The sequence below is a fragment of the Zootoca vivipara genome, chromosome 6 (assembly GCF_963506605.1).
Source record: "Zootoca vivipara chromosome 6, rZooViv1.1, whole genome shotgun sequence".
NCBI classification, from domain to species: domain Eukaryota; kingdom Metazoa; phylum Chordata; class Lepidosauria; order Squamata; family Lacertidae; genus Zootoca; species Zootoca vivipara.
In genome coordinates, this window is record NC_083281.1 from 4,698,690 (window position 1) to 4,725,889 (window position 27,200).

General features: G+C 50.9%; 1 protein-coding gene across 6 annotated transcripts in view; it reads left to right on the plus strand.

Moving 5' to 3' along the window:
• Positions 1 to 27,200, plus strand: part of SBNO2 (strawberry notch homolog 2) — a 109,677-nt gene that overhangs the window by 71,538 nt on the left and 10,939 nt on the right. For all 6 annotated transcript variants that reach the window (XM_060275329.1, XM_060275328.1, XM_060275331.1 and 3 more), the window contains 16 exons: positions 561 to 666; positions 1,295 to 1,448; positions 1,939 to 2,115; positions 4,249 to 4,346; positions 5,766 to 5,848; positions 8,043 to 8,231; positions 9,105 to 9,280; positions 10,294 to 10,425; positions 11,581 to 11,716; positions 12,787 to 12,899; positions 13,251 to 13,322; positions 14,668 to 14,776; positions 22,944 to 23,018; positions 24,352 to 24,495; positions 25,773 to 25,867; positions 26,416 to 26,508. In XM_060275329.1, coding sequence (XP_060131312.1) covers positions 561 to 666; positions 1,295 to 1,448; positions 1,939 to 2,115; positions 4,249 to 4,346; positions 5,766 to 5,848; positions 8,043 to 8,231; positions 9,105 to 9,280; positions 10,294 to 10,425; positions 11,581 to 11,716; positions 12,787 to 12,899; positions 13,251 to 13,322; positions 14,668 to 14,776; positions 22,944 to 23,018; positions 24,352 to 24,495; positions 25,773 to 25,867; positions 26,416 to 26,508 — 1,952 coding nt within the window. The remainder of the gene's footprint in view (positions 1 to 560; positions 667 to 1,294; positions 1,449 to 1,938; positions 2,116 to 4,248; positions 4,347 to 5,765; positions 5,849 to 8,042; positions 8,232 to 9,104; positions 9,281 to 10,293; positions 10,426 to 11,580; positions 11,717 to 12,786; positions 12,900 to 13,250; positions 13,323 to 14,667; positions 14,777 to 22,943; positions 23,019 to 24,351; positions 24,496 to 25,772; positions 25,868 to 26,415; positions 26,509 to 27,200) is intronic.

Consider the following 27,200-nt stretch of genomic DNA (forward strand, 5'->3'; position numbering starts at 1 on the left):
ACCGATGTTATATGGTCCCGGTGGCCACTCCCAGTCCCCAGTCTAGCTGCCGCATTCTGGATTAGTTGTAGTTTCCGGGTCACCTTCAAAGGCTGCCCCACAGAGAGCGCATTGCAGTAGTCCAAGCGGGAGATAACCAGAGCATTCACCACTCTGGCGAGGCAGTCTGCGGGCAGGGGGGGTCTCCGCCTGCGTACCAGATGGACCTCGCAGACAGCTGCCCTGGATACAGAATCGACCTGTGCCTCCATGGACACCTGTGAGTCCAAAAAGACCCCCAGGCTGCGCACCTGGTCCTTCAGGGGCACAGTGACCCCATTCAGGACCAGGGAGTCCCCCACACCTGCCCGTCCCCCCAAAAACAGTACCTCTGTCTTGTCGGGATTCAACCTTAAAGTAAACATGAGTCACAAGATTGCATGGGAGGAGTCAGCAGTGATGTCAAACATGGAAGCAGGAGAAAACGGGTGAATTTGGTGGAGGGGTATTGGAGGTAGTGATTAGTATTAGAGGTTGCATCAAACTTTTCCTGACCTCTAAGCATCTTGTGCTCTTGACAGGTGCCTCCGAGCCAAAGAACATGATTTACATGAGCCGGCTGGGTATTTGGGGAGACGGGACGCCTTTCCGATCATTTGAAGACTTCCTATCGGCCATTGAGAAGCGGTATGTTTGGGGAAGCGGCGGTGATTTCCCGTCTCCTTCATTTCTTCCCCGTCACTATTAGAATTTTGAATTATACAAGTGAAGAGACTCACAATTTTAAAGCCCAACCTGAACTACAGACTTGACATATTCCCCCGCCTCCCTTACCAACAAAGTTATTTTGGTTTGTGGTTAGTTTGGCCGAGGACAAACTGTGCTTGGTTCACGTGAAAGTTTATGGAAGGAAGTTGAGATCAACCTGTGGTTTCTCTACCAAGGTAGTTGTTTCTATAAACCGTGGTTTGCGTAACCACGGTTTCTGGCTCGCACGTAGCAACAAGTTGCAGTTAGATGAAGCCAGGAAGCACGTAGGAAACTGCCTTCAAATTTTATTTTGCTTCAGGCTGTTTGGGGCTGCGGAGCGTTGTATCTTCCTTTTCCACTGCACAATTTTTTTCACATGAATTTTGCGAGCATTTTGAACACCCTCACATAGAAAAAGTGAGTTCCAAACTATCGGAAGCAAACCAACGTCGCCTTTTGAGCCGTGATGGTTTGATGGGCATTGAGAGAGGCGGGCGGGGGAGTCGTGTTCCGAAGTTCCGCCGTCTTTCTTCTTCCTCAACGACGGCTTTGGTCTCCCACGCAGGGGTGTTGGTGCAATGGAGATTGTTGCCATGGACATGAAAGTGAGCGGGATGTACATCGCTCGGCAGCTCAGCTTTTCGGGGGTCACCTTCAGGATAGAAGAAATCCCACTGGACCCAGAGTACAAGCTTGTTTACAACAAGGCAGCTCAGCTGGTAAGCAGGGAATTTAAAGGTAAAGGTACCCCTGACCATTAGGTCCAGTTGCGGACGACTCTGGGGTTGTGGTGCTCATCTCGCTCTATAGGCCGAGGGAGCCGCCGTTTGTCTGCAGACAGCTTCCAGGCCATGTGGCCAGCATGACTAAGCTGCTTCTGGCGAACCAGAGCAGCGCACGGAAACACCGTTTACCTTCTCGCCGGAGCATTACCTATTTATCTACTTGCACTTGACATGCTTTCGAACTGCTAGGTTGGCAGGAGCAGGGAGTGAGCAACGGGAGCTCACTATGTCACGGGGATTTGAACCGCCGACCTTCTGAGGGGCAAGCAAGCAGGGAGTTTACACGAGGGTTAAAATTTCTGGAGCATTCAATGCTTCCTGCAGCCAATCAGAAGCCGCGCCTTGGTACCACTGTACTTTAATTGGTAAAACAGAAAAATTAATATATATTTCTCTCTCTCTCTCGTTCTCGTTTTCTCTCTAGTGGGCAGAAGCCCTGGGGGTTTTCCAGAAAGCTGCCGACCTGATTGGTTTAGAGTCCCGGAAATCTTTGTGGGGTCAGTTCTGGTCCGCCCACCAGCGCTTCTTCAAGTACCTCTGCATTGCTGCAAAGGTCCGGCGTCTTGTCGAGTTGGCGAAGGAGGAACTGAACAAGGGCAAGGTGAGACAGAGAGAGAATTTCCCTAAAGGCTTTGATGAGGTGGATGTTTGCTGGAGGTTCTGAGAGACCACACGGGGGGTAGGAAATCCTTCTAAAGGAACTATTGTTTGTTGCCCCACGTTAACGCCGCTGGATATTTTTGACGATAACCAGTTTTGCCAAAAGAATAGTCTGGCTATATGATTCTGGAAGCTCAAATAGTAATTGCAACTCGGCCGAAAATTAGACCCTTTGTTGTTGTTGTTTAGTCGTTTAGTTGTGTCTAACTCTTCGTGACCCCATGGACCAGAGCACGCCAGGCACTCCTGTCTTCCACTGCCTCCCGCAGTTTGGTCAGACTCATGTTGGTAGCTTCGAGAACACTGTCCAACCATCTCGTCCTCTGTCGTCCCCTTCTCCTTGTGCCCTCCATCTTTTCCAACATCAGGGTCTTTTCCAGGGAGTCTTCTCTTCTCATGAGGTGGCCAAAGTATTGGAGCCTCAGCTTCAGGATCTGTCCTTCCTGAGGTTGGATCTTCTTGCAGTCCATGGGACTCTCAAGAGTCTCCTCCAGCACCATAATTCAAAAGCATCCATTCTTCGGCGATCAGCCTTCTTTATTAGTACCACTCATTCTGGAAGGTAGCTGTAATGGAAGAAAATGCTCATCATTTGAGATTTCGACCAGGGCTAGAACCTCCAGATTCTTATATGATTTGGCACTTCTTTGTTGCATATACAGCGGAGGCATCATTTTCAAGACGACCCACGCTAGGTAAATCTGGAACTAGACTTGACAATCAGATAATTCCCATATTCTATACTTGGGCTTTGTTATTTTGATCCACGTGCAACGGCATTGTTATTACTTTGCTGAATTTTTATACCACCTTTCATCCAAGGATCACAGCGTGGTTTACAGTATAAAGCCACAAAAATACCTAGCATAGTAGCTGTCAGGGAGTTGTTGCGGCTACTCCCGAGTAAAGACGCTCCAGTCCGTTGTGTCTTTAAAGGTTTTATTGTTCATACTATTTACAGTGCAGAGATAGCAGGAAACATGACCGCCTAGTCACTCTCAGAACCTGGCAATGGCGCCCGTCGGCTTCAGGGCCAGCATAATAGCCTAGGGACCCTGAAACACCGCCCCCTAGCCCTACATTTGGGCACGCACCTCAATTTGGGCGCCGGAAGGAGCAGTGCCCCTTCTTCCCCTCGCTGGCAGTGCCTGGGCTCCGATGCCTCCCTGAGCCGTCCCTCCTCCCCTAGATGGTCAGAGTGGTGCAGGGGCTCCGATACGTCACTGAGCCCTTCCTCCACCGTCTGTTCCCCAGAGTGTTGCCAGGGCTCTGATTCCTCGCTGAGCCTTCCCTCCTCCATACTGCTTCCCCGACCCGCTGCTAGCGCTGTCGCTGGGCGAAGTGCTGGTCAGGATGATGGGGGGAGGCCCTCTGTAGGGAGTCCCCCTGACAGTAACAAACAAAAGCAATACAGTCATACCTGGGTTCTTGAATGCCTTGGTACTCGTACGTTTCGGCTCCCAAACGCCGAAAACCTGGAAGTAAGTGTTCCGGTTTGCACATGTTTTTCGGAAGCCGCACCTTGGTTTTCAAACAGTTTTGGGAGTCGAACGGACTTGCAGAATGGATTAATTTTGAGAACCAAGGAACCACTGTACCCACAATTCTGTAGTTTCGCTTGTCATCTTTTAATTTTCATCTGTTGCTGTAACTGTTCTCTCTGTTATATGTGAAATGAAATTCAGGCAAAAACCTCCCCACCCCATTTATGTGGGGGTTGCATTCGGAGGCACCGTTCATTTACTTGAAATATGCGTATATTGGGGGGTGCCATTGACAAAGCCTGCAAACGCCTGCTAAACCTCTGGAAACCCTTGAAAACCCCTTTTAAAAAGCCCCCAACCCACCAAACTTCACCACAATAGCACCCTCCAAACCTCCTTGCTAAAACTCCCAACACTCAGTGCAAAGGCTCATGAAATTGCGCTCGCAAAGGATTCTGGGATTGCGCTAGCTGCTCTTTTTGCACCATTTTTTTTGGGGGGGGGGGCTGGTTTTGTGTGTGTGCTCCTGAGCCATAAGGAATCTTTACCAAATAAACCCTCTCTCTCTGTCCCCGTCCCCCCTTCCACAGTGTGTCGTGATCGGCCTGCAGTCGACAGGCGAGGCCCGAACCCGGGAGGTCCTGGACGAGAGCGAGGGGCAGCTGACTTGCTTCGTATCTGCTGCCGAGTGAGTTTATGCGCATCCGGGGAAGGAGGGCCTGTTTCTCGCCGTGGCCTCCCAAAACCCAGCATTTTGGAGGCTGGGTTTTGCCCCACCCCCGAGCTCTCTCAATTGGGCTGGGCTTTAGCCCCGTTCAAGGGAGCGGGGCCTTCTCAGTGGTGGTGCCCTCCAATCCGATGTCAAGGAAATGAGTAACTATACAACCTTTAGAAAACCTCTGAAGGCAGCCCTGCATAAGGGAAGCTTTTTAGGGTCAAGTGTTCTATTATGCTTTTATATATGTTGGAAGCTGCCCAGAGTGGCTGGGGGCAACCCAGTCAGATGGGTGGGGTACAAATATTATTATTATTATTATTATTATTATTATTATTATTATTATTATTATTATTATTATGCTGCCACTGTTTTCTAATATTTACTGGGGCCGCATGTGATATGCCTGCCCCGAGGTTCTCACTGTCGGTTCTACCCCTTTCCTCTTTCCTAACCCCCATCTCCCCTTTATAAATGGATGCTGGCTGGGTTTTGCCTCTACAAGATCAAAAACACTTTTTTTGGGGGGTGGGGGGTGGGATTTGTTCCCATCCAAGCTCATGCGCTCGCTATCTGTCTCGCTGACCAGCGTTTGTGTCCCAGGAGCGGGGCGGGGTAGCATTGGGTGAGATTGAGGCGAGGTGCGTACCCATAGAAGCCCCTGTTTTGCCCCCATTTGCATCAAGTGACACCCCCCCTCATTTGTCCATGCATCCTTCCTTACTTTTCCCATCTCCCCCTCCCTGGTTTTATTTTTTTACCCTACCTACGTGTCAAGTCTCTCGCCCTTTTGGGTATACTTGGTCACACAAACGCATCACCCCAAGTCAGACTTGTTTTAAAGGGCAGGTTAAAAAAAAATTAAATAAATCAGATTTTTATTTACAATATGGTGTGCGGAAATTTCATGGCCCCGGCTGCTTTCCATCAGCCATATTCACTGCCCCCCCCCAACCCTAATATCTCTACTCCCTCTCTGCTCCCCAAACCCAGTATGACTCCTAAGCTCCTTCCAACTACTGGGCACCCCCCCCCAGCCTTCCAAAGGCAGCTTTCTGATTTGCTCAGCAAACCTGCCGCAATCCCTCCGCTGACCGGCCTTCATTTTAGAACTCCGGAACATTCTGTGACGTCACACCAGCTTAGCCAATGGGCTGTCAGAAAGAAGCCAAACGGCAGGATGCTTGTAGCCGCACTTCCAATCCCGTACAGGTTGTTTTTTGGGGGGGTTGTTTGGGTGTTTCTGTTTTGCTTCCAAGTTTCATTTAGTCTCTGTGTCCTTTGCCCTTTGGTTTACCTCTTTCTTTTTTAAATAAATAAATGCAGCCAGCGACGGTTCGGCTCCTCCTCGCCGTTAAGAGTAAAATCTCTGCATCTCCCAACTTTTTTCAGAGGCGTCTTCCTCTCACTAATTAAGAAGCACTTTCCTTCAACCAAACGAAAAAGAGAGAGAGGAACTGGCATTAAGAGAAAACGTAAGACCCGATCCCCAGCACTCTCCCCTCCCCTCCCGAAACCTCATCCCCTCTTCCCCCCCACACCCTCCTTGCGATGCAGTCGCAACCTGTGCCCCCCCCCCGGTTTTCTCCCTTGCTTCCATCCCCACCCACCCCATCGCCAGCCTCCACTCGTGGTCTTTCGCCACCCCATCTCTCTTTTCTTTCTATTTATTTCTGTTTCTTTATTTCTACAGTGGTACCTTGGTTTTCAAACTTAATCCGTTCCAGGAGTCTGTTCCAAAACCAAGGCATGCATTCCCATAGAAAGTAATGCAAAACGGATTGATCTGTTCCAGACTTTTAAAAACAACCCCTAAAACAGCAATTTAACCCATAAAAGGAAAGCAATAAACAATGTACTGCACTATAACATAAATAAGACAGCATTGTAGATGATGAAATGATTCCCCCCCCCTTACCTGTACTGATGATAGTCATTGTTTGGATGGAGGGCTTTTATCTATTTCCGCAGTCACACATTCAATCAATCAATCAATCACTGGGTAGCTGAAGTGGGTTCCACACAGTCACAAAAGCAAATGAACCGAAAAAGCCTCAAAAACAAAAACACAAAATAAATAGCAATTACAAAGCACCAAACTTAATCTGTTCTGGAAGACCGTTTGACTTGCGAAATGTTCGAAAACCAAGGCACGACTCCTGATTGGTGCAGGCGCCTCGGAAACAAAAGCCGACAGCCGCATGGGACGTCTGGCTTCCAAAAAGCGTTTGAAAACCGGAACACTTACTTCCGGGTTTGGGGGGGTTTGAAAACCAAGGCGTTTGAGAACCAAGGTACCACTGTATTTATCTTTTCCACTCCCTTGCAACAGGGACTCCCAGGCATGTGCTTAATTGCCCTGGTGGTCGTGGACTTTGAATGCAGCCTCCTCCCTCCCTCCTCCTCCTCTTCCACCTCCTAAATGGATTTATTTTATTAATTTTTTTGGAATCAGTTTGGCTTCCATGTAGCGCGCGCGCACACACACACACACACAGGTCTTTGCCATAGGTGTTTCTAAACATGTGCAGAGGAGGGCAAACCAAAACGATCAAGGGTCTGGAAGCCAAGCCTGATGAGGAGTGGTTGAAGGAGCTGGGCACGTTTAGCCTGGGAAAGAGGAGGCTGAGAGGAGATAGGGTAGCCACCTTCAAATATCCGAAGGACTATCCCGTGGAAGTGGGGAGCAAGCTTGCTTTCTGCAGCTCACATGATGAGAAAGGAGATTCAGACTCAGCTTCAGAAAGAACTTTCTGGCAGTAAAAGCCCATTCAGCAGTACAACGGACTCCCTTGGAAGATGGCGGTCTCTGCTTGGTTGGAGGTTTTGAAAGAGAGTTCAGATGGTCTCCTGCCACAGATTCTTCTAGCTTTGATTCCTGCATTGCAGGGAGTTGGGCTACCTGCATAGTTTCAGAGCTGGAAGATACCCCAAGGGTCATCTCCCAGCCACCTGCAACGCAGGAATCTCAACGAAAGCATCCACGACAGATGGCCATCCAACCTCTGCTTAAAAACCTCCAAGGGAGGAGAGCCCACTACCTCCCGAGGGAGACCTTTCCTCTGGACTTTTTGGGGATCCCTTCCAACTCTTATGTTTCTAAACCTGTCCTCAGCTTTTCATTTTTAAAAAGCCCCTTTTAGCTTAATAAAGCACCACCTAGGCTGTGTTTTTATTGGGGCACTTGTAAGTATTTTCAAGGCGCATGACAGTCCGATAGCATTCGCTTCCCTAAAAGAAAGAAAAGAAATAATTCAAGGCCCAGGCGTGCTGGCGGTGCAGAACAAAAGCGGTTGACGTACAAATTTTTTCTCATTGTGATTTCTGGGATGCTGGCTTTCTTCCTTTCTCTTCCCTCCTGTTCTTCGCCTGTCCTTAGGGCCTCGTTTTCACCGAGGCAGTCGGCCTGTTGCTCATGTCGTTGAATGGCATTTCAGAATTCCCTGCGTGTAGAAAAGCAGGGTGAAAGGGCTACAGTCCTGACATGCTAGATGTTTTCATGCGGGGATTATTTTGCATGGAGCCATCCAGCTGTAGTGCGAACTGGGCCTTCCTTCCTCCTTTCCAATAGCCCCTTCCCTCCCTTCCGTCTGCCCGCCCCGAGGCTCCCCTCTCACTCAGTGGCCTCCCCCACTCACTTTCCCACCCTGCCCCCACCTTTTATTCTAGGGAAGCAGAAGGGCCGTGGGGCCAAGTTCCCCAAAAGTTGCGACCTCACCACCAGCGGCGTCATCAAGATCAGCTCTGACAGCAGCTCTGATTCTGAGGGAGGGATGGAGAGCGATTTCAACTCGTCCCCGGAGTCCCTGTTCGAAAACGACGATGTGATCTTCAACGGCTACGCTTGCGACGATCGGGGTGAGGGGTTGTTTGGGCTTTCTCATTGCCACTGTTAATTGCTATCATCTTTAATCGCACACAATGATAGCCCTGCTCAGAGCAGGCTCACGGACCAGAGTCGCCCACCGGGTGCAATCCACAACGGTTGCGTTGCAGTTTGGAAAAGATTAAAACGAATTTTCTTTTTTCTAATAAATATTTTTATTAAGTTTTTACATACATTCCATACATCATTTAACATTCCCTCACATCTTATACAATCTTTTTGGACTTCCCTTAGCCACGTCTAAAGTTTTCCAATCATCCTAACTTCTTCTTGTATTCTGTAATTCACTATTACTTTAAAAAACAATAACCAATTTTTTACTTTCTTAACTTTTCCCTATCGTATTTCATATAGTTCTCCTTACAAAACTTATTGTAAACCTCCAAGCGTGATTTTTTGTTTACAATTGTCTTTCAAATAGGTCTCAAATTTAGTCCAATCCTCTGGTCCCGTTGGTTTGGAATTCTCCCTGTCATCTTGTCCATTTCTGCGTAGTCCATTAACTTCGTCTGCCATTCTTCTATCATCAGTAATTCTTCTTGTTTCCATTTCTGTGCCGTCATCGCATACACAAACAATTTTTTAACATGTCTGCTAATATCCTCTCCTACAATGCCAAGTAGAAAAGCTTCTGATTTTTTTAAATGAATGTATATCTTAACATCTTTTTCATCTCATTATATATCATTTTCCAGAAGATTTCCACTTTCTTACACTCCCACCACATATGGTAAAACGTTCCTTCAAGATTAAAACGAGTTTCCAGAGAGGATAAGGCTTGGGCATCTGCACAAGTTCTACCGTTAGGAGAGAGGGAGAAACTAGCTTCTTATCTCTTTGCGCAGGCAACACCTCTCTGCAAAATTCCCAGAAGGAGCTGTACGGCACCGTCATGCTGGAGAACGTTGAGAAAATGAAACAGGACCTCCTGGCCAAGGCGGAGGCGCTGGGCAAAGAACTACCTCTCAATACCTTGGACGAACTGATCGATCACTTTGGGGGCCCAGAGCACGTGGCAGAGGTAGGTGGCAGCAGGCCCTGGACGACAATAATAATGATAAATGTTGGACCAGTGTCTTGCCCCGGTAATGGGCTGGATGAGAGTCAACAGACTGAAGCTCAATCCAGATTAGACTGAGGTTGTTAGTGGGTGGTTCCGTAGACCAGATGGCTGGCTCTTGGTGGGGTCACCTTCCCCTGAAGGAGCAGGTTCATAGCTTGGGGGTCCTCCTGGATCCTTTGCTGTCGCTCGAGGCTCTGGTGGCCTCATTGGCCTGGAGTGCCTTCCATCATCTTCGGCTGGTGGCCCAGCTACACCCCTATCTGGACAGGGATGGCCTAACTCCTGCTGTCTATGCTCTGGTAACCTCAAGGTTAGAATACTGCAATGCGTTCTACGTAGGGCTGCCTCTGAAGACGGTTCGGAAACTTCAGCCGGTGCAGAATTCAGCAGCCAGGTTGCTCACCGGAGCAAGACGGTTTGAGCATATTGCACCTATCCTGGTGTGACTGCACAGGCTACCGATTAGTTTCTGGGCCCAATTCAAATTGCTGGTTTTGACCTTTAAGCCTTAAATAGATCACAATTCCTCAAGGACCGCCTCTTTCCATATGAACCTACCCGGACCTCGAGATCATCTTCTGAGACCCTCCTTTGTGTGCCTCCTCCTTAAGAGGTCCAGCAGGTGGCAACACGAGAACGGGGCTTTCTCTGCAGTGGCTCCCCTTCTGTGGAATGCTCTCCCCAGGGAAGTTTGCCTGGTGCCTTCGTTATACACCTTTAGGCGCCAGGCAAAAACGTTCCTTTTTAACCAGGCCTTTGGTTGATCTGATTTACATCCTCTGCCCTTTTTAAATGTGTTTTTTTCGGGGGGTTTTATACCTTGATTCTGCGAACCGCCCTGAGACCCCTGGGTATGGAGGGTATATAAATTCAATAAATAATGATGATGATGATGATGATGATGATGATGATAATAATAATGGCTTCCCCACTATAACAGCTTTTTCATTTCCGTCCCCTCGCTCACGCAGATGACCGGCCGCAAAGGGCGCCTGGTGCGGCGGCCGGACGGCTCCGTCGTCTTCGAGTCACGAGCCGAGCAATGCCTTTCCATCGACCACGTGAACCTCAAGGAGAAGGAGCGTTTCATGAACGGAGACAAAGTGAGCGCCAGGCAGGGCTTGGAGGGTCAAGCAGGGTGCCGAGAGGGGGGAGCGAAGGCAGTGGAGAGATGAAAACCCAGGAGTGCAGAACCGATATGTCCTGCAGCTCTCATCCTCCCTCGCTGTTGGGCTGTGCTTGTTGGGACTGATGGGATTTGTAGTTGAGCTGAGTGTCAAGAATGCGGATCTTTGGAACTCCCTGCCTGTTGATAATCAGGCAGCTGCCTGATTTTTTTTGTTTTGACAATCTATTTTAGCATTTTAGTATTTATATATTTATATTTAGTTATTTATATATTTCTTGGTTTTATCATTTTGGTAAACTGCTTTGAGTTGTTGTTGTTGTTACAGCCAAGGGGGTGTATAAATTTCATGCCATAAATAAATACCCAGGCACTTAGAAAACTGATGCAGGTTTCAATCTGATTCTGGTCTGCTGCTGTTTTCACTTTAAAAAAAAAATCCTGTTCCCCATTTTTCTTATTGATAATTTTACTCTTTTATCTTTCTGATCATAATTTTTATTACCGGTAGTTTTCAATTACAGTCCAATAATAGCCTCGTTTTCCTGGCCCCGGAGCGCCACTGGGCAGTTGGCCAGGCTCGATTTGGGTCGCGGGTGTGTGTGTGTGTGTGTGTGGTTCAGCGGTTCCCCCAGTTGATGCGCCAGGTGTACCCGGTTCCCTCTTGGCAGTGGCGGCAGCAGCGGCAGTCTCAGCAGCCCGGAGCCAGCCTGGTAGCGCAGTTGGCTCTGGCAGGCTTCAGGAGCTGTTCGCTGCCATGGCGCCCGCCAATTTGCCTCGCCGGAAGTCCCCATATGATGTATCTTGTGCTGTTGAACCAATCAAGCAACATTCATTCCCTACTAATAAATGTACAACACTTAAAATATAATTCCGGGGACATTAAATGAAATCCGGGGACATTCTGGGGATGGGTTTTGTCCGGGGACAGATTTGTAAATCTGGGCACTGTCCCCAGGAAACGGGGACATCTGTTAAACATAATTTAGGGTGGGCGGAGGAAGCCAGGAACTCAGCTAGGTAGGAAATTATTTCTGAGTTTGCTGGAATAGCTGTTTTGCATGGCCATTTCCTGCCCTTTGCTTACTCACCCCCCTCCCATCCCCGGTCTCTCCCTCCCTCTGTTCCCCAGCTCGTAGCAATAATATCCGAGGCCTCCAGCTCAGGGATTTCTCTCCAAGCGGACAGACGGGTAAAGAATCAGAAGAGGCGCGTCCACATGACGTTAGAGCTGCCTTGGAGCGCCGATCGAGCCATCCAGCAGTTTGGTGAGCAGGAAGCGCAGCACAAATGCCCGAGAAAGCTTGTATCTCGTTTCATAGAATCATAGAAGAGTTGGAAGAGACCGCAAGGGCCATCCAGTCCAACCCCCTGCCAAGCAAGAAACACCATCAAAGCATTCTTGATGGTGCTTCAGTGCTTCTCCAATCTGAAACAACCACTGGTGGTGGTTTTGTGCCGCGCCAACGTGACCTCCCCTGGGCGTAAGCCTGGGCAGCGTGTTGGGGGCTCAGATGACAAAACCTCCCCCCCCCCCGCCTCTCTGATGGGGTCCAAAGGAAAGCAGAGCAAGACGTTTGGCAGCAGCAGTTGCCAGAAGGAGGTAGACAAGGCACCTTAGGGACTCCGCTCCAGATTTGTGCAGGGTTTACTCCTGAGCCTTTTCTGCTCGCGTAGATCTCCTGTAAGGCAGCGGGGGTTTAGGGTCAGAGCTTTCCTTCTCCTAGATGGGCTCCCTTCCCAGGTGGACGAGCCCCACCTGCCCCTCCCTCCTGCTGCTAAAACATGGGCAGAAAGGGTTTGGGTCATCTCTTAATCCTCTAACAGTGGAACAAAGGTGCCCTGCATTCAGCGGGGGGGGGGGGAAGGATTCTTCCTTCAAAAATCACTTGATTATGTGGGAAATACAGTGGTACCTTCGTTCTCAAATGGCTTGGCTCCCGAACAAATCGGCTCCTGAACGCCGCAAACCCGAAAGTGAGTGTTCCAGTTTGCAAACATTTTTCGGAAGCCGAACATCTTCCGCGGCTTCCGATTGAGTGCAGGAAGTTCCTGCAGCCAACCAGAAGCCACGCCTTGGTTTTCAAATGGTTTCAGGAGTCGAATGGACTCCCGGAACAGATTAAGTTTGAGAACCAAGGTACCACTCTAGTGGATAGAGCTCAGGTTCCCCGCTTGGCCAGGAAGCTCACTGTATGTTTTGGACCACAGCCTCTGCCTTCTCTGGCTGTGCCGCCAAACCAATTGGGTTGGCCCGGGTGTTACATCGCTGGCTGCCCCACCCCTCGCTGTAGGGGGCATTGAGAGGTAACCTTCCCTGTTTGGGGTTTCCTTCCAGGTCGGACGCACCGCTCCAACCAGGTTTCTGCTCCGGAATATATCTTCCTCATCTCCGAACTGGCCGGCGAGAGGCGATTCGCTTCCATCGTGGCCAAACGCCTGGAGAGCCTTGTAAGTCCTGGTTTGCCCCTTCCGTGGAAGGATTCCTGGGGCCGTCCACCCCCTCAGGCTCATGTGGTGTGGTGATATGTTGTGGAACAACCCTAGTGAAGAAGATACCAGGGGTGACCCAGATCTCGCGACTGGTTACGAAGGGACCCCATGACAGCTCTACCCCAAAAATGTAGGTCCACCACTGAGGCAGTGAGTTCCAAAGGTTATGGGGGGTAAGGAGACCTCGTAGGCAAGGCCAGGGTGGAACAGAAAGAGCCATGGAGGAGCACGAGCTGGGGTTCTCCTTGTCTGGATTTCTGGACAGTTTTGGGATCTCTTTCTTTTCTCTCTCTCCTCCCTTCTCAATAGGGTGCCTTAACTCACGGAGACAGGAGGGCGACCGAATCCAGAGACCTCAGCAAATACAACTTTGAGAATAAGGTGAGGGGCAAGCTGAGAAAGAAGTGAAATTTGGGGGGGGGGGGCACGCTGGTCCAAGAGACTCTCTCATGCCACCATAAAGCAGCCTTTGCCAACCCAGAAGCTCTCTCAGATGTTTTCACCAATGGCTGCCATCAGCTGCACTGCAGAGGGTTGGCCTAGATGACCACAGAGGGTCCCGTCCAACTTGACGATTCTGTGTTTTTTTGGTTCTACATGTGGAAGTCACCATATTTGCCAGCATGGTTCCCTTTAAAGACTAAGGGGGGAATTTTACATGGCACCGTTACGGGGGGAACGGACCTCCCCTGTCTTCGTCCCATACACTTAACCTAACCCAGATGCCTCGAAAGTTGAGCCAGCTTTAATCTGTTTTAGTATTTTAGCTCATGTGTGTTTTAAAGCACGGCTGTGTGGTTTCTCTCCATTTCATTGTTTTATCTTTTTCCTAAACCGCTTTGCGGTTTGTTTGTTTTTTTCAAATTTTACAAAATGAATGAAATAGTAAGTAACCCACCTCCTAGAAGTTATCATCAGGCAACAGCAGCCACACCCTGGGAAATGGCTTTTACTGGCTGGCTAAAATGAGTACTAAATAGAGCAATAATATATACGGTATATGAACAATTAAATAGCGCGCAATGGAATTACAGTTTTCTTTGGGACAGAATTTTGATTTGCTGGGCTGCAGAGCATTTTAGTTAGTTTGTTTTCTTTTTAAAAAACAAATTATTAAGTTTTTCAGTTTCACATTTTTGAACATTCATTTAAACAACCTTAAAATATCAACGACTTCCCTTCTTCTCTTTCCATGGTTCATTTCGCATACCATAAATCCCTGCATCTTTTGCATAAACTAAACCATTTAGTATTCCTGTATTACATCCACTGAAACTTATTTTCACTGTTGAATTTATCTTAACGCTGCCCACGTTTTCAAATATATACAATCCCCATTCAGTAAACATTTTCCAATCTTCTTTAAATGTATGTTCTCTTGATTCAATATGTTAAATCTGCAAGGGCTCATATTCCATCAGTTTAAGTTCCCATTCTTCTTTGGTTGGGACCTTGTTCGTTTTCCATTTGGGGGCTAACAAAACACGGGCCGCAGTAGTGGCATACATAAATAACCTTTTTTGGACGCCTGGGAATTTCAGCTTGACCTATCCCCAACAAGAAGTACTCTGTTGTTGTTGTTGTTTTAAAAGTACTTTTAAACATTTTTTTCCAATTCATTGTAAATTATCTTCATTTATTTATTTCAACGGGGCAGGGGGGTGGGGGTTTGCACCCCGACACCTGCACAGGGCCTGATCCTTTTCACCCTCCTTCCCCTCTCCAGTACGGGTCCCGAGCCCTCGTCAAAGTCCTGCACACCATCAACAACCAGACTGAGAACAAAGTCCCCGTGCCCAAGGGCTACCCGAGAGAAGACGCGGCTTTCTTCCATGGTAAGGAAGCTAGAGGCAAGAATGCAGGGCGGGTGGCGTTTGTTGGGGCATAAAGAGAAACGATTCAGCTGGTGTCACCGTGCAGTTAAGGGCGCGAGCCGCAAGCGGGGATGTTCTGCCTCTGCCTCTTCAAAACCCCTTCCTCCTGGGACATAGGAGCTGTCGTGGACTGGCTGGACGCAGAGGAATGCTGGGAGGAACCAGCTGGGGCACCCCTCTAGGGAAGAAGGCTCAGAGCCACTGGGGATTGGCACTGGGGCCATCATGAGTGATCAGAGGGAGAAGATCGGGAGGAGGAGTGTGGGAATGTTCAGGGTGGCAGAAGAGGATATATTGTTTATTAATATCCTTCCTAACGTGCACTAGCAAGTTCCTTTACTTAGCAAAGTTACATTCCCCTTTTTACATGCACAGCACATAGCTGGTTGCAGGCTCGTGTGAGCCTCTCACTATTATACAATTCAGTCTGTCTTAGATTGAATTGTACGTTCCTGGTAAGTTCCCTTGAATCCCTCTTGAAAGAATAAAGACACGGCAATCTTATTCAAAGTTAATTAAAAGAAGTTGACTCATGATCAGGCAGAGCACAGTGTGATCCCTGAAGGCAGGTTTTAGGTTTAAAGTTTCGAACATATACAGGTTTACCCCATGTGAGGGACAGGGGATATCGCGAAGTCCCTCCCCTCCTGAGTTCAAGCCCGTCCCCGAGCAAAGGGGAAAGCAGGGAGAGTTCCGATTCCAGTGGGGAAGCAGGAAGTCGTGTCCGAGGCTCAGGCAAGGTAGAGGAGCCAGGGTCCCAGGTGGGACAGGAAGGGGCAAGCAAGGGGGGAAGACCCATCCCTCCAACTCCAGAATTACGCAGGAAGAGGAGGGGCAAGAGGATGGGTCTGCCAAAGCTTTTGTGTTGGAGAAAGACGCGCCAAAAGCCATTAGGAGGTTCTGAAACCGACTGACAACATCGCTCCGTGTAAATAGCAATGACTTGAGCACTGTAAATACGCAGCACCAATAAAAGAATAAAATGCAGAGCTGCGTAGCGTCGTTACTCTGAAGTAGTCCACTCCGGCCACTGTGACAGCAACCTCCTAATCATTTTTGGGCTACTTCGGAGTTGCCGGGATGAGCGTGTCCGAGGCGGAGAAGTGGCGGCAGATCGCTGAGCAAGCCCAGCTAGAACTGCAACAGCTGTCGCTGCAGGCGCAGGGAGAATTGAAGGCAGCTAAAGAGGAGACTAAGAAGGTCCAGGACGACCGGCTACAACTTGCGGAACAGGTGAGAGAGCTCCAGGAAAAAGAGCAGCATTTAAGGGCGGTGGCGGTAGACCTCCAAAACAAGCTGGATGCAGAGAAAAACAAGGCGGGAGGGGCTCCCCAAGTCCAAGTGCTGCCAGGAAGGAGAGCAGGGACCCTTGTAAGCAAGTTCAATGGAGACCCGAAGGAGTTTCAGGGCTTTGAGACTGAGATCGTGTATGCTCTTGAGCTGCACCAGAATGAGTTCCCCGATGATGAGCACAGAGTAGCGTTTATTGTGGAACATCTCACCGGAGCAGCCAGGGAGTGGCTAAGACCATTAATCGCAACCAAGAATCCTTGCATGAAAAATGTCCAACAATTTCTAGAAGGTTTGAGGACGATGTATTCGTCCGATAGTCATTTGGACCAGACTAAGGAGGAACTGCATAATTTACGCCAAGGAAATATGACAGTTCGCGCATATTGGGCGAAATTCACCATGCTGGTGCACAGACTGGGGTGGGTTTTGGATTCGCCTCCCATGCAAGCTGCGTTTTACTTGGGTTTGAGCGAGGAGGTGAAGGATGAACTCTCGAGAGGTCCAAAGCCCAGTACTATGGATCAGCTGAGCAAAGCAGCTCTGGCGGTGGGGGTGAGGCAGGAATCCCGGTGGAACGACAAGCAAGCGACGCGCGCAAAGCGGGCTTGGTTCCCACGGTCGCAGGAGAAGCCACTCCCTCAACAACCCTTTCAGGCCACGCCTGGAGCCAGCCAGGACCAGGAGCCCATGCAGATTGATAGCGCGCGCGCGCGGGCTTTTCAAACCCCAGCGGCGCCAAGACGCAAGGAGGGAAGGGGCGGGAATTGCTTTCTCTGCAACTCACCCCAGCATCTCGTCAGAGACTGCCCACATCGCAGGGAGTGGCAAGGAAAGGCGGGAACGGTGGTGCCCTCCCCCACTGACGCAGCACCACAGCAGGGAAACGGGAAAGCCTGGCTGCAGGAGACAAGGGGCAGCAGCCAGGCACAGTCAGCAGACAACAGCCCCAGCCCGCCCACCCGCACAGAGAGGTGCAGAGCCAGCCCACCCCTCCCAGAGCAGGAGTGGTTCTAGAAGTGACGCTAACGCTCCCAAATGGCTATCCCCTGACGGTCCTCGCCTTAATTGACAGTGGGGCGTCCGCCAACTTCTTCTCGAGAAGCTTTGCAGAAGAGCACCAAATCCAGCTTTTGCAGTTGGATTTTCCTCTGCACGTAGCAACCATTGACGGCAGGGAGCTGCTGGGAGGGGCCATCACACATCAAACCCCCCCCATGAGAATGACGGTGGGAAGGCACTCAGAGACACTGGCGTTCAACGTCACCACCATCTCAGACCCCCCCATCGTCTTGGGCATGAGCTGGCTGGCGCGCCACGACCCCTCCATCAGTTGGCACCAGAGGTGCATCACGTTTGGGTCAGACTTTTGTCTGGAACATTGCATGCAGCACCAACCAGGGGAGGGGCCTCCGATAGCCACGGTGGCCACCATGCATATCAAAGGGGGTGAGGCAATACCCAAGCAGTACTGGGACCTGCAGGAGGTCTTCAGCGAAGCGGAGTCCGACCACCTACCCCCGCACAGGCCTTTTGACTGCCAGATCAACCTGGTGCCAGGGGCGACGATACCCCCAGCCAAGCTGTACGCCATGTCAGACCAGGAGCTGGAGGATCTGCGCGCTTTCATCGACAAGAACCTCAAGCGGGGGTTCATAAGGGAAAGCAAGGCAGCAGGGGGCAGCCCGGTCTTCTGGGTGGACAAGAAAGACACGCAACAGCGCCGTCTTGTGGTGGACTTTAGACGGCTGAATTCGGTGACAGAGCCCGTGGCTTTCCCCATGCCCAGAGTGGATGATCTCCTGACAGCGGCACGCAGGGGCAAGATTTTCACCAAGCTGGACCTAAGGGGGGCGTACAACTTGATCAGGATCCGGGAAGGAGATGAATGGAAAACCACGATGTTCACGCCTCTGGGCTCTTTTGAATATCTGGTGATGCCCTTCGGTTTGCAAGGGGGCTCAGCATGCTTCCAGGCCTTCATGCACCACGTCCTGGGGTCCCTCCTCTTCAGGAAATGCTTGGTCTTCCTAGATGACATCCTTATCTACTCGAATGACCCAGTGCAGCATGTGAAAGATGTCAGAGAGGTGTTGCAACGCCTGAAGGAGCACCACCTGTATGTGAAGCTGGAGAAGTGCAAGTTTCACACCAAAGAGGTGGACTTCCTGGGCTACAAGCTGTCAGACAAGGGGCTGGCGATGGACAAGGACAAGGTGCAGGCCATCCTGGACTGGCACAGCCCCAGGACGCGCAAAGATGCCCAACGCCTACTAGGCTTCGCTAACTTCTACAGGAAGTTCATCAAGAACTTCTCTCGCGTTACGGCTCCCATCACGGACTGCCTGAGAGGCAAGCAGAAGTTCAAGTGGACACCAGAGGCGCAAGCAGCGTTCGAAAGCCTCAAGAGAGTGTTCGCCTCAGACCAAAACCTGTTCCATGTGGTGCAGGACGCGCCCCTACGCATTGAAACAGATGCTTCTGAAAAAGCTGTGGGCGCAATTTTGTTGCAACTGGACGCCAACAGGGAGTGGAGACCCTGTGCCTTCTTCTCCAGGAAGCTGACACAGCCTGAACGCAACTACACAGTGTTTGATAGGGAACTTCTTGCGATCTACGCTGCGTTCCAGCACTGGCGACACTTCCTGGTGGGCGCGAAGCACCCCATCCAGGTGTGCACAGACCACAAGAACCTGGAGTTCTGGAGAACTGCCAGGGTGCTCAACCAGCGGCAGATACGGTGGGCAGAGTTCTTCTCGAACTTCAACTTCTCCATCCACTACATCCCGGGGGAGCAGAATGTCAGGGCGGATGCCCTCTCCCGCAAGCCAGAGTACATGGAGGAGGAGGCGCCACCAGCCCCAAGGCACATTTTCCCCCCGTCGGCATGGTCCTGCGGAGCAGCTGTGGTGAGCGAGGCAGAACTCACAGCACTGACGGCAGCGGATGAATTTGCCAACCGCATCTTCAGAGAACTGAGAGGGGGGAGGGAGCAGGCAAAAGACTTTGCAGAACGCAGAGGGCTGCTTTTCTACAAGGGTGCGCTGTACCTACCCACCACCCAGCTTCGACGTACGGTCCTCAAGCAGATGCACGACAACCCTACAGCGGGGCATTTTGGAAGGGACAAAACCGCTCACCTAGTCATGAGACACTTCTGGTGGCCAGGGGTGCGGGAAGATGTTCGAGACTATGTAAGGGGCTGTACCACCTGCCAGCGGGCGAAGGTGGTCAGAGCAGCGCCACCAGGGTTGCTGGAGCCCTTAGCCACACCACACAGGCCGTGGGAAGTGGTGTCCATGGACTTCATCACAGATCTGCCTTCGTCCAGGGGTAAGACTGCAGTGTTGGTGGTGGTGGACCTTATGTCCAAAATGTGTCACTTTATACCGTGTGCCAGGGCAGTCTCGGCAGAAGAGACAGCCAAACTGTTTGTTGATCACATTTTCAGACTGCATGGATTACCTTTAAGGGTTATTTCGGATCGTGGCCGCCAATTTGTTTCCAGGTTCTGGCGGCGGCTCATGAACCTCCTGCAGGTGGAGGTCAGCTTGTCGACGGCTAGACACCCGCAGACCAACGGACAAGCGGAGAGGGTCAACGCCATTCTGCAGCAGTACCTGAGATGCTACGTCAGCCAGCGGCAAACGGACTGGGTGGATCGCTTGCCACTAGCAGAATTTGCCTACAACAATGCAGTGCACGTCTCCACAGGGGTGTCGCCCTTTAAGGCCAATTACGGGCGCGACCTCAGATCTTTCCCAGAGAGGGAGAGGGAGGAGGAGGAGGAGGAGGGCCCACAGGCTGAGGATTGGGCAGAGGAACTGGAGACGGTGCACCAGCAGCTCAGAGAACACTTGGAGAGGGCCAAGGAAGCGTACAAAAAGGGGGCAGATCGCCACAGGCGACAAGGGGAGGTCATCAGGGTGGGGGACAAGGTGTGGTTGTCCTCGGAGGGCCTTCCCACCAGAGGGAGGTGCAAAAAGCTGGCACCCAAAAGGCTGGGCCCCTTCACGGTCACGCAACAGGTAAACCCGGTGGCATACAGGCTGGCACTGCCAGAGGACATGAGGGTGCATCCAGTGTTTCATAGATCGCTGCTGTCGCCGTACAGGGAAAGCAGCAGGCTCCGAGACAGCGAACAAACCCCCGAGGGAGGGGGGGAGAGGGAAGGCAGGGAGCAACTCAATGAGGCCACGGCCATCCTGGATTCAAGGTGGGGGGTGGGGGGACTGGAGTACCTCATGGCATGGGAGGATGCTCCACCGTCCCAGAATGAATGGGTCCCAGCCACTCAGATACAGGAGGAATTCTTGGTGGAAGAATTTCACGCCCTCTTTCCCCACAGACCCAAGCCCTGGCACATGGAAAGGGAGGGGGAGGAGGAGGAGGCACGGGAGAGCAGCTCACCATGGCGCTGGGAAGCGGAGTTTGAGGAACCAGAGGATGAGGTATGGGTGTCACCGAGATCCACCCAGTCAGAGGAAGGAGCAGATTGGCAGAACGTTTTTACCCCCACCAGCTCTGACGCCACGGACTTTTTGGGATTCCCGTCCGCCCAGGCGGAAGGGGGGGGCTCGCAGGACTGGGGGGAGGTATTCACACCAACGGGCTCGGAGAGCACTGAGTTCTTAGGCTTCCAGTCGTCACCGACACATGGGGGGGGCCTGGGGAGGGGTGAAGGAGAGCTTGGGAGGGGGGTGGATGTGAGGGACAGGGGATATCGCGAAGTCCCTCCCCTCCTGAGTTCAAGCCCGTCCCCGAGCAAAGGGGAAAGCAGGGAGAGTTCCGATTCCAGTGGGGAAGCAGGAAGTCGTGTCCGAGGCTCAGGCAAGGTAGAGGAGCCAGGGTCCCAGGTGGGACAGGAAGGGGCAAGCAAGGGGGGAAGACCCATCCCTCCAACTCCAGAATTACGCAGGAAGAGGAGGGGCAAGAGGATGGGTCTGCCAAAGCTTTTGTGTTGGAGAAAGACGCGCCAAAAGCCATTAGGAGGTTCTGAAACCGACTGACAACATCGCTCCGTGTAAATAGCAATGACTTGAGCACTGTAAATACGCAGCACCAATAAAAGAATAAAATGCAGAGCTGCGTAGCGTCGTTACTCTGAAGTAGTCCACTCCGGCCACTGTGACACCCCATAATGGAGATTTACCTAGAGCAGGCATCCCCAAACTTCTGCCCTCCAGATGTTTTGGACTACAACTCCCATCTTCCCCGACCACTGGTCCTGTTAGCTAGGGATCATGGGAGTTGTAGGCCAAAAATCTGGAGGGCCGCAGTTTGGGGATGCCTGACCTAGTGACTGCAGGCTAGCAGTCACGGCTGTTCACATGACAAAAGGAAGATGGGAAAGAGGAAAGAGAGAGGTGTGCTGCTTGACTCATCCTTTTGTTACCTGGACAGGTTAGGTCATGCCCACCTTCTGTCACATGCAAAAGACAGGATGCTCCAGCCAGGAGGAACAGGAAGTTTCGACTGGCTGGACCAGGGTAGGCAAACTAAGGCCTGTGGGCCGGATGTGGCCCAATCGTCTTCTCAATCCGGCCCACAGACGGTTCGGGAATCAGCGTGTTTTTACATGAGTAGAATGTGTCCTTTTATTTCAAATGCATCTCTGGGTTATTTGTGGGGCATAGGAATTCATTCATCCCCCCCCCCAAAAAAATAGTCCAGTCCACCACATGGTCTGAGGGACAGTGGTCCGGCCCATGGCTGAAAAAGGTTGCTGACCCCTGGGCTGGACCAAACATTCCCTCGCATGTCTTCTCTAGCATTATAAGGAATACTGTACTTGACTGCTCCCAGTGAATTACATCCCACAAGGAGGTGTCGGAAGCGGAAGAGGCAACAGTGCTTAGTGAGCGGGGAGAGGCGGTGGCAGAGAGAAGTCCAGAATCGGAGGCAGAAGCAAAGGCAGGAGAGGGGGGAGAGCAAGAGGCAGAGAGGAGCCAGGCTGGAGAAGAGTCCCGGGTTTATCAAGCTCCTCTGCGACGAGCTCCTCTCTGGTCTCCCAGAACACACAGAGGAATGAAGAGGGCAAAGCAGAGAGAGACAAGACAACGGAGTCTCAGGTTGCGGGGGAGGGACCCAGCAGGAGGAGTTTTTGAGAGCAGTGGGAAAGCAGGGGCCTTAAAGGTAAAGGGACCCCTGACTATTAGGTCCAGTCGCGGACGACTCTGGGGTTGTGGCGCTCATCTCGCTTTACTGGCCGAGGGAGCCGGCGTACAGCGGGTCATGTGGCCAGCACGACTAAGCCGCTTCTGGCGAACCAGAGCAGCGCACTGAAATGCCATTTACCTTCCCACCGGAGTGGTACCTATTTATCTACTTACACTTGACGTGCTTTCGAACTGCTAGGTTGGAAGGAGCAGGGACCGAGCAACGGGAGCTCACCCCGTTGCGGGGATTCGAACCGCTGACCTTCTGATCGGCAATCCCTAGGCCAGCCATCCCCAAACTGCGGCTCTCCAGATGTTTTGGCCTACAACTCCCATGATCCCTAGCTAAGAGGACCAGTGGTCAGGGATGATGGGAATTGTAGTCCAAAACATCTGGAGGGCTGAAGTTTGGGGGTGCCTGCCCTAGGGCTTTGTGATTTAACCCACAGCGCCACCTGCATCCTTGCAAATGCCTCGCTGGGGCAAGACCTACTGGGAAGGGTCGTTGCGACCGCCAGCACTGGGCTTTTTCATTTATGTGACTTAGAACCAGTGCGTTTTTTGTGGGTGCAGTCGAGCAAGTGGTCTGCATTTGGGGCTGATAGAGCCGATTTCAGATTTATTTCCTTTTGCTTGCAAGCCAATAAGAGGGTAATGCTCTCTCCTCCCCCCCCTCCAAGAAATGAAGCTGAGTCTCCTTTCGGTTGGGATCGGCTGCAAAGAGATGCGGTACGGCTACGTGGCAGTGGAAAAAGGTATGCTTCTGGCTGCGAGGGATTTCTCAGCTGTGGTTCCTGCGTTTGCAGGGGGTTAGACTAAATGACCCTTGGGGGTCCCTTCCTACTCTAGGGACTCAGCTATGATAGTAAAAAAACATTTTAAATGCATTATAAAATTGCAACACCAGCTGGCACTGAAGAGCGCAAAACTTTTTTTGTGATTTTACATAGTTTTCCCCCCTTTATGTGTTTATAGCGTGTGTTTTTCCTGTGTGTAGATTCAACCTAGGATTCTGTGATTCAGTGGATGCTTTTAAAGAATCTAGCTTATGACACACCTGACCTGTATTTAAAAACCTCCACTGAAGGAAACTTCTGAGGGAGACCATTCCACTGTCAGAAAGTTATTGCTAATGTTTAGTCAGAATCTCCCTTTCTTGCCATTTGAACTCATTGGTTTGGATCCTGCCCTCTGGAGCGGAAAAAAGCAAGCTTGCTCCCTTCTCCATGGGGGCAGCCTTTCAGATATTTGAAGATGGCTATCCTATCACCTCGAATTTAGGTTTGATGAGGCCCTAAGCTACTGAAGGTAATGGGGCCCTTTATATGTCCAGCTGTCCTTTGTCAACAACAAAATTGCTGCTGTTTCTTTGTGTTGAATATATGCTATATGATAATTTATGGACCTGATAGGTGTCTCAAGCCATTTGCACATCACAAAATATGTATTTTATCAATTGAGAAGACATATATTAACAATGAAATACAATTAAGAAGAAGTATATTAAAGGTAAAGGTAAAGGGGCCCCTGACCATCAGGTCCAGTCGTGTCCGACTCTGGGGTCGGCTCTATAGGCCGAGGGAGCTGGTGTTTGTCCGCAGACAGCTTCCGGGTCATGTGGCCAGCATGACAAAGCTGCTTCTGGCGAACCAGAGCAGCGCACGGAAACGCTGTTTACCTTCCTGCCGGAGCGGTACCTATTTATCTACTTGCACTTTGATGTGCTTTCGAACTGCTAGGTGGGCAGGAGCTGGGACCAAGCAACGGAAGCTCACCCCGTTGCAGGGATTCGAACCACCGACCTTCTGATCAGCAAGCCCTAGACTCTGTGGTTTAACCCACAGCGCCACCTGGGTCCCATACAATTAAGAAATACAATTAAGAAGAAGTATATTAATAGTTAAATAATTATTAAGCTCTAACTTAAAATGATAAGTATATTGGACCCCAGTAGGGAAGTGTGTTTTCCTTGGCCTTAGCCCCAGACCTGCCTGCTTTTTGCAAAGTGGGAGGAGGCAGCTCCACCAAGCCAGATCCCCAAAGTGTTGTGTATATGTGTGAGAGAAAGGAGGCTTTTCGTTTCCACAGATTGCTCCATCAGCAAGTTCCTGAACCGCATCCTGGGTTTGGAAGTCCACAAGCAGAACCTCCTTTTCCAGTATTTCAGCGACACTTTCGACTACCTGATCGAGAGGGACAAAAAGGACGGCAAATACGACATGGGGATTATGGGTACGTTCCCTCCAGTTGAGGACAATTCGAGCAGGCATGTCCAACAGGTAGATTGTGATCTACCGGTAGATCACTGGACGTCTGTGGTAGATCACTGGTAGATCATTGGCTCCCCACAAAGAAGCTGAACAACTATGGCTCCCCTAAAAAAACCTCAACATTTTACCTCCTCCCTGAAAGAAGCTCAACATCTTTGAACTGAACCCCCCAAAAGGGGGTAGATCACTGCCAGTTTTTAACTCTGTGAGTAGATCGCAGTCTCTGGGGAGTTGGCCAGCCCTGCATTAGAGGACTTGCTAGTCTTTCCTTAGAGAGCAAGATGATGTCACACCGAAACTCTCCTGAGATCCCAGATCCCCCCCCCCCAATGTAGGAGAGGACCCCTGCCGCTTCTCTGCATGATCCACAGTTAGGCCTATACCTTCCCCAGTTAAGCTTTGCTGGACCAAGTGAATGTCCTGTATCTAGGAAAGATGGCCGAGAGGGGAAACTTTGAAAGATTCCTTGCACACAGACAGCACCGGAGACCTGATAGCGGTCCTGTCTCCTTCCCGAAAGGTTGTAAGAATTAGCAGTATTGCAGCGACCTCTCGCTGCCGTGGATTAAATTTCCACAGCCTTCTCCCACCCAGCTCTAAAAGGTGGGATGAAGTGGCTCTGAGGTCAGGTAAAGCCATCTACCCGTGTCTTTTGATGGCTGAATAGTAGTAGTAATAGTAGTAGTAGTAATAGTAGTAGTAGTAGTAGTAGTAGTAGTTGTTGTTGTTGTTGTTAATACCCCACCCATCTGGCTGCGTTTCCCCAGCTACTCTGGGCGGCTTACAACATACGTAATAACACATAATAATATGGAGAAATGTTGAGTGTTATAAGGAAACTGGATGAGTGTGGAGGAGGAATTGTGGGTATACAGCTGCAAATAGAACGTTTTAAGTGCATTATACAAACCTGACACTAGGTGGCGCTCGTGAGCTAATGGCAAGCGCAATATATTTTTCAAAACCATTTTTTAAGAAAAAACATTTTCACAGCGTTGTTTTTTTTTTAAAAAAAGTGTAGATTCCACCTGTAATGACGAGAGGAGGGGCAGTGTGCTTTCCGCAAGGGGCGAGGGAGGGGTGTCTATCTCCGTTTCTACATAGCCATTTTCAGCTTCTGGCCGGGGCGGCAGGCAGCGTTAGACAGTAAACTCTTCCCCTGGAGAGTGACATGGCAGGGGAGCGGATTCTGTCCGGCGCAGGGCTTTCTAGATCTTCCCCTCTTTCTCTCCCTGCCAGACCTGGCCCCCGGCATCGATGAGATCTATGAAGAGAGTAAGGAGGTTTTCCTAACCCCAGGGCACCCGCAGGACGGGCAGGTGGTCTTCTACAAGGTAAGAATGAGGGGCAAAAAATGTCCATCTTCATAGACTGCCTCTTCTCTCTCTCCCCCCTCCCTGCCCCGCCTCTCCCATTTTTTTTGTCACAACAACCCTGCAAGGCAGGGTCATACCTGGTCCTCTCTGGACAGGAAAGGGGTTCTGCACAACAGGTTGCCTGCCTTGGTGGCAGCAGAAAAGCACACCGAGTGACTTCGGGTAGCAAAAGCAGGATCTGTACAGGAGAGTAAGGCCCAATGAACACAGCGACTCAAGCCCTTTTCCATTTATTTCCTGGAGGCTTCATATCCTGCCTTCTCACAGAACAGATACGGCTCCTAGCCCCATATTGGGCAAAAGATTACTGCGTTGCAGAGGGTTGAGCTAGATGACCCCGATGGTCCCTTTCCAGCTCTACAATTCTAATAAATCGGGACCGGCGCTCTCTTTGAGCCACTTAACTGAGCCTGGAGCTCGGGCGAAGGAGTCTTGCCCGCTGCACCGGCTACAAGACCCCCTCCCTCCTTGTGCCCTTGTAATTCTTAATTTCCTCCCCACCTTAGATCAGCGTCGACAGAGGCATGAAGTGGGAAGATGCCTACAAGAAATCCCTGCAACTCACGGGTCCTCAGGAAGGGTTCTACCTGTCTTATAAGGTGAGGCTGCTTAAGGGCGAGGATGGTGGAGATGTAACAGTAGGAGTGTTTCCATCCTCCCTTCCGGGGCGAGAGGAAGACCCAGGCGGGAGAACAAATCCCAGTCTCCCCTCTGGGCAGCAGGCTAGCTTCTCAGCACCCTCTCGCTCACACCACCGTTCAGGTGAGAGAGAGAGACTCTTCCAGAGTCTGGGGAAGCATTTCCAGGCAGGAGATCCAGGCAGGGCGAATGAGGAGTGCGGCATGGGGAGAGGAGGGCCAGGAGCCAAACCGAGAGGCTAAAGGAGGGCCACATTAGGTACTCTACTCTCTGTGGGGCTGCCTCTGAAGGTGACCTGGAAACTACAACTAATCCAGAATGCAGCAGCGAAACTGGTGACTGGGAGCGGCCACCGAGACCACATAACGCCGGTCCTGAAAGACCGACATTGGCTCCCAGGACGTTTCCGAGCACAATTCAAAGTGTTGGTGCTGACCTTGAAAGCCCTAAACGGCCTCAGCCCTGTATCCCTGAAGGAGCGTCTCCACCCACATCGTTCAGACACTGAGGTCCAGCGCCGAGGGCCTTCTGGCGGTTCCTTCCCCGCGAGAAGTGAGGTTTCAGGGAACCAGGCAGAGGGCCTTCTCGGTGGTGGTGCCCACTCTGTAGAATGCCTTCCTGTCAGAACCAGCACAAGCAGTCCTGCTTGCAC